Source organism: Ovis aries, chromosome 18 (genome assembly GCF_016772045.2).
Source record: "Ovis aries strain OAR_USU_Benz2616 breed Rambouillet chromosome 18, ARS-UI_Ramb_v3.0, whole genome shotgun sequence".
NCBI classification, from domain to species: domain Eukaryota; kingdom Metazoa; phylum Chordata; class Mammalia; order Artiodactyla; family Bovidae; genus Ovis; species Ovis aries.
In genome coordinates this window covers 28,696,229-28,703,547 of record NC_056071.1, presented here as the reverse complement: position 1 = coordinate 28,703,547, position 7,319 = coordinate 28,696,229, and the positions used below count along the sequence as shown (strand labels likewise).

Sequence of the window (7,319 nt, the reverse complement as noted above, 5' to 3'; positions counted from 1 at the left end):
GTTTGGATGGATCTGCAATCCCGTCCCGCCTTCTCTCAGCGGTCACTCCAGTCAGAGCGCGGTTATCTCCCGACAAAACTGGACTTCTTCTTTCTGATTGGCTCTTAGAGATTCCGCCCCGCCCCTTGGTGGGTAACCATTTAGGAGGCTTTCAGCTCTGGAGTGGCATCTTGCAGTTCCTCCCAGTCCATGAAGCTGTTGAGGCGTAGTGGCCTACTTCCCTTGGGATTCTCTTTTTTGGGTAGAATTCGCGTCCTCGATTTTCTTCCTTCCCTCCCTTCTGTTGGAAACACGTATGCCAGAGGCTTCGCAAGCGTGGCCGAGGTGGCCTCGAGCCCCTCCCAGTCCCCTAGAACTGCAAGAGGACTGATGACCTGGGAGCTTGGCCTGGCAGCGTTCTGCACAGGACCTAGCTCTCCCGGGATGCAGTCAATAATGTTAGAACGTAAAATTGTCCAAGTTATAGGATAGATCCACACGTTCCTTGTACTGATGGGGAAACTTAAGAGGGCACAGAGCCTCAGCCAGACACGGTCACCCAACTTCGAGTTTAAGCTTTTGTACGGTGCTGAGTTTTCTACTCTCGAGCCATTAAATTCAATGTAGTAGATGTAAAGGAAGTGTGAAGGCCCCTCTAACAGGTCACCTCAGGGGGCTGCGATGAACACAGTTCAGGTCTGGTGTGATAAGTGATTCATTTACACTGAGAAAATGAACTGGTAATTGGGTCAGAATCCTGAATTGGGAGTCGATTCTCTCTCTGCAAGGAAGCGCAGAAACCACATGACCATCAGAACGCTGCCTCCGAATGAAAGTGTTAGTCACTCAATTGTGTAGGATTCTTTGCGACCCCACGGACTGTAGCCCACCAGGCTCCTCTGTCCATAGAATTCTCCAGGCAAGAATACTGGAGTGGGTTGCCATTCCCTTCTCCACGGATCTTCCCAAACCTGGGATTGAAGCCAGGTCTCCGCATTGCAGGCAGATTCTTTTCCGTTTAAAGCCACCAGAGCAGCCCACCTTGGGAATCCTGGCATTAACAGCCAGGTTAGTTGCCTGATTACTTGTCAAGGGCATCAGGCTCAGGTAGCCAGTTTCATATACGTCTGCAGCCAAGGAGAACCTCTCTGATAGGACAGAGCACTCTCCATTGGAGAATTCTAGACATCACAAATTACTGCAACTCGGTCTGTTTTAATCCGTGGGCATCTCGCTCTCTCACAATGCCCAACCCCCAACCCCCTCAGGATACAGCACAGTCGGCATGTTTAGTCACCTTGATTGACTGATGTTTCCCAAACTTCCATCAACCACATATTGAGAGATCTCATTTCCGCCTTCAGATATGATTCATACCTGCCTCAGTTCTAATTTCCAAGTACCGGGGCTTTTTTAAGCCCCAGGGTGGAATTCTTACTAAGTCGCTTTCCTTTAGGGTGTTAAAGGTTTGATTTCGGTTATCTGCGGCCAGAATTTGACTCCATTGGTCCTCTTAGGCATCTCTGTATGCTCTTTCCTCAGGCAGATTCTGAATTCTCTCCACTCTCTCACTATTCCACCTCTATTAGTCCAGTTTTTTTTTTTTTTTTTACTTTTAATTGAAGGGTAATTGCTTTACATATTGGCTTGATTTCTGCCTTACATTGGTATGAATTAGCCATAGGTGTACCTATTGTCCCCTCCCTCTTGAACCTTCCTTCACTCTTTCCCACCCCTCTAGGTTGTTACAGAGCCTCTCTCCATTCATCTCACCCTCTCCTTCCTCCCCACCACCCTTGTCCATAAGTTTGTTCTCTATGTCTGCATCTGCACTGCTGCCCTGCAAATAGGTTCATCAGTACCATCTTTCTAGATTCCATATATATGAGTTAATAGACAATATTTTTCTCTGACTTACTTCACTCTGTATCATAGGCTGTAGGTTCATCCACCTCATTAGAACGGACTCAAATGCATTCCTTTTTATGGCTGAGTAGTATTCCAGTGTGTATATATGTACCACAGCTTCTTTATCCATTCGTCTGTCAACTGACATCCAGGTTGCTTCCATATCCTAGCTATTGTAAATAGTGCTGCAATGCTTATTGTTTCTACTTTTCTTGGGATTAAGAGATGGGAATGAAGATCAAATCTGGAAGGTATGGTGAGAATTGAAGAGACAGGACTCTAGACCCACAATTACTTCCTCTGGCATCTTTCCACTCACTAAACCTTTTTTAGAAATACATTTTGTCACTTGCCTTTTTCACTTTAAACCAGATTTCCTTCTTTAATAATAATATTCTTACACATGAATCTTTTGTCCTTTATGAGTCTTTAAGATACACTGCTCAGTCATACACTGGGTATAAGAGAATGAGAATTTCTAAGGCTCTAAATATGTTTTTCAATAATGCCAAAATTGGATACCATGATAATGATTAAAGCTCCAATATGATAGATAAGAAATGTGGTTATCACTGTTGTATTAACAATTTTTTTCCTGTTCCACCTGGCCACTGGGCCACTTAGGTAGTGGCTCTCAAAAAATTCAGTGAAAAAAACTGGAGTGAAACAAAATAAATAATGTACAGGGTGAGATTATAGATATGATTTTATACTACAAGATATCCTATAAAACATAATAGCCCACCAGTTTTATGACACGACTATATACCAACATTGTCTACAATGTTTAAAACCTAATGCCATCATGTGAACACAAAATTCATAGACAACACAATTGTCAGTATACAAGCAAGTTTTGTGGGGATTAGATACACATCTGCTTCTGCAATAAATGTTCCATTTTTGAAGTATATAAAACACAAGCTTTATAATCTGATATTTTGGAAAACTTATGAGCTAAACTCACATCAAATCAAAACAAAACAAGCTGAAGCTAAATTATTTTATAATTAAAAACACTGGCATCAAGTGGAAACCATAAATTAATGAAGCACAACACTGGTGTTGCACTAGGCTTCCTTGAACTCCGGGTATTCGAACTACACCATGTGCCTGTCTTGGTACTGAGCAAACAAATTTCTTAGGATACTGGAGTCCTTAGAAAACTCCTAATAATGTACCAATTTATGAATATCAAGTTTTAACAAACTTTACTCATTTAGATTGCTGTTGAGGAAAAGGGCAATATTTTTAGATCAATGGGCAGCTGACCATATTCATAAAACGTTAACCACAGAGACTCATGGTCCTGGATCCCTGCTCCAGATGACTCACTTCATGGGTGCTTCATCAGTGCTGATGAATAGCCAGGAAAAGGAGGAAGTAACACCATCAGCTAGTTCTAAAGCATCGAGGCTCATACAAACATAGCACTTCCATCCTGCTTTCCTCCAGTAATACACAACTTTGTAGCATGAGATGAATTCAGTCCTAAATGTTCACTTTAACATAAATTAACATTAAAAAAGATCTATAGTATGAAGGTTATGTTCAGAGCAATTTGTGGAGGGTCTAACTTATTCATTAAATCTGTATTTTATATATAGTTGTACTAAAGCACTTTAAGAGGCATAGAAAAATTAGGGAGAACTAGAATCAGTAGGTGTAAGCTACAAGGAGTTGAGTTCAGCTTGAAATAAAATTTAACCATCAAAACTCAGTCAGTGGGCTACCAAGTGCAGCAGACAGTCTCCCATCTCTTGAATGCTCAAGAAAGGACTGCCCACTCACATGATGTTATTTGTACAAAGGATCCTGCTTTGGGTGAGAGATGTCTTTTCAACTCTAAAATGTGATTTTATGAATTGAAGTACCTATTAGAATGACCTCTTAATCAACTTCAACTTAACTGTTTCCTCAAGGCGATTCCTACTGCAAGCTTTATCTTGGCTTTCCTTCTCATTTACCAGTCATACTGGGAATAAGTCATGTCTGAACAGCTAGATAACATGTTTGAAGAGAAATTTCTGGATGGCATCCTATTTCTTAAGTTACAGTATTTTATTTTCAATTACCACAAAGCATTTTATAACAAGAGTCAAATATGTGATAATACAATTTTCTTTATTAAAAATAATTTACAGCATCAGTAACATATACACAATTGTCATCAACTGAACTTTGCCTCCAATATATTTCTATACAATACTTAACATTACTGAACTTAAAACTGTTATACTGTTTTGTTGGCTTTAAATAATAGACAATGATTTATAGTTACTTAAGTGAGATATATGATTTCATAATGACATACTATGTGTAAAACTGATAAACATCGGTACTATCACACTTCAGGAAAAGTGTCACTAAAGAAGACTAAGTCCACCTCCTTCCCCTCTCTTTTAGTATTCCAAATCAAACTAAGATAGGGTTGACATCCAGGATCTTAGCACTTTCTCCTAAACCTAAAGGCAAAAGAACGATGTCTTTTAATTCAACTATAGAAAAATGTTAGTCAAATAATTTCTCCTCATCCTGTCACTTAACACTGAGCAGGTGAATGCACACAACACTGCTTCCCTCGTTGTAAACAACTAGAACTTGGATTCAGGTCTCAGCTGTGCTTTTTGTCCTTTAGTACCAATGAAGTTTGATTCCCAGTGAAAAACTGAGCACTTTGCTAAAGGGATTCTAATACCTCTCATTCAAATGTCCGCTTGGAGATACAATAGGAAATAACAACTATTATCTCAGAAACTTTTTAGGTATATTAATGGCAGTTCAGTGACTGGATAACACTTTCACCAATTAGCAAAACCAAAGGCATGAAATATTGCAATGGTATGTAGCATAATGTTTCTTAAAATATGACAAAAATGCTGCTGTTGATAATGACCTTTGAAATTTTACTTTTAAGTTCATAGCACTAATTTGCTTCTTTGATGGACCTGTTATATTTCTTCCCACAATATTTGTGTATTTTTTAAAAAACACAAAATTATCCAGATATAGTCAATAAAGGAGATATGAAAAACAATAAAAACCAACAGGTGCCACATTTCTGCAAACACAATTTGGCTGGAGGAAGAATCACAGGTGCACTCAGGGTCATACATCCACAACTCTCTTCCCCAGTTGACAGCCACTGCTTATCAAGTTTTTTGGTTCACTGTATATCAACAAGAGATTTTAAGAGAACCTTGATATTTTTTCCTGAAATACAAGATCTGCTTGTACTTTTACTGGACTAGGTAGACTGGAAATGTAAATGCTTAATTCATAGCTGGCTAGCTTTATTATCTCTTCATTTCCTGGATCTGCTGTTTTTGGTGATGCCCAGGGCTCTGACCACAGGCTACACATTGTATTTCAGATGGCTTAGAAATAATACAGATGTTTTCCCCACACACAATCTTGGATTATCATCTTCTCAAAAGCCTATAACTGATATTTTAACTTTCAACTTGTAAATTCTCCAACCTTAATTCATGTTTTCATGTAAATTAAAAACACATGCACTGACAAATACACAGCATAATAAAATATCAAGAACACAATATGACTTGAAAGTACCAAAGAAAATACTTATAAAAATTTTAAATAAAAGGGAAATCGTTTTACCAAACTCCAGTCCATCTAATTGTCTAAACATAGAATATTTTCAAAAGATTGTATGACTGATTATGTGCAAAGTTCTCAGTGGTCTTTACCCACTGGTTTGGTAGTTTCAGCATTTTAGCTTAAAACAATTTATTTTGTGCAATGAAAGCTAATTCTGAATTGCAGTAACTTCATATGATGATCTCCATGTGGGGGGGCGGGAATCACTACGATTAACCTTCTGCCTGCTAACTTTTCTTAACTTTTTTAAAAAAGGTATAGGACTTTCGGAATTAATCATCCAACCTTTTCTTAAAAGTCACCAAACTTGTTAACAGAACATTTGATGTGGTAAACAAACATGCATATAGAGAAAATATGGTATTCAGACAGCAATAATTTAAGTGTTTTATCCTAACGGTCAGCAAAAGCATATATAATTAATAGTATCATGCATCCCAGGTGAAATAATGATTCAAAATGACAGGAAATTGATTTATATAATTAAGAAGAAACCAACATTTAAAAAATGTTTAGGGTTGAGCAACCATATAATTTAGGGTGGAAAATTTAAAAATCTAGACGAAATCATGTTAGTGTTTAATGATTAAATAAAGTTCTCCTTAGCAACTGTAGATGAGTGTGGAATTTTGGTTAATGATACCTAAAATATTAGGTTATAGAAGTTACAGTATCACATAAAGTGAGCGAAGTAATCTAATCCAATTAATATAATGCCATCTGAGACCTGCCAGGGTCACAGGAGCAAATTACTGAAAAAATAAGGGTTGCATATGTGGTACATATTTTCACTGCTAATACATGGTGCTACACAATCAACTGTATTCTGTAACAGTCCATCTTCAGATGTGGAGGAAACCTCGGCTGGATTGGACAGAATGATTGTGTCTGGGGCAAGTTCTATCCTTTGACTGAGACTTAGGATAACCCTGGCTTATTTTACAAACTAAGAATGCCACTACGTCCAGCTCAATTCTGGAAAGGAATGAACATATCTGAAAGTCCTTTTATAAATCAGATTTCACCTTCCACAATTTTAGAATTATCTGGCTTCTTAAATTTCAATCCCCTACTCTTAAACCAACAAACAGTAGTATACAGTTTTATAGGTGCAAAACTAAACAAGAGACTTCAGGAAGGTTATTCATATAAGAATCTTCAACACAAATTCAAATTCTGCCTTTATTTACAAAATGGTCTGATAAAATATTCCCCCTTACTTATAGGCCTCTTCCACAACACACTTCACACATTGATTTTAGCAATGTTATTAGCACCATTCGTATATTATTTAAAATCAAGATTTCATTTCAGTCACTACGTTGATTCATCATCATTTACATCCATGGATGAGATAAGTGGGCATACTGGGACTATCTGCAGCTCCATGGTAAGGATTCCTGGGTCCAGCACAAAAGGCTTTATTTGCAGTCACCAGTTATGAAAGGTATTCATGGTGAGTAGATACTATGAGAATTTTCGTGCCACAAAGTTTAATAATCCTCCATGTTTGTACAATGTTATCTCCACATCATTTTCAAACGAAGCAATCACGCTGAATACTTTTCCAGTGCTTGTCTTTAAACAAACAAAAACATCTCACGTGAGTGGTAAAATCTTGTAATGTTAGTTGGTGGTTAAGACTATTTGTCTTCATATTCAATGACTATACTTATCACATATTCTGTCTGAGACACATTTCTTTTCCTTGAGAAAACAACTAAGATACCTAATTATAGGCCTCATAGCTAAGTAGGAAAACAAATATTTCATCCCTAATTCTAAAGAACAAATACTGTTATCATTTAAAG

General features: G+C 37.7%; 1 protein-coding gene across 1 annotated transcript in view; it reads right to left on the bottom strand.

Moving 5' to 3' along the window:
• Positions 1–3,992: 3,992 nt before the first annotated feature.
• IREB2 (iron responsive element binding protein 2) overlaps positions 3,993–7,319 on the bottom strand; it is a 49,654-nt gene continuing 46,327 nt past the window's right edge. The window contains exon 22 of the mRNA XM_004017817.5: positions 3,993–7,086. Coding sequence (XP_004017866.1) covers positions 6,976–7,086 — 111 coding nt within the window. The 3' untranslated portion in view covers positions 3,993–6,975. The remainder of the gene's footprint in view (positions 7,087–7,319) is intronic.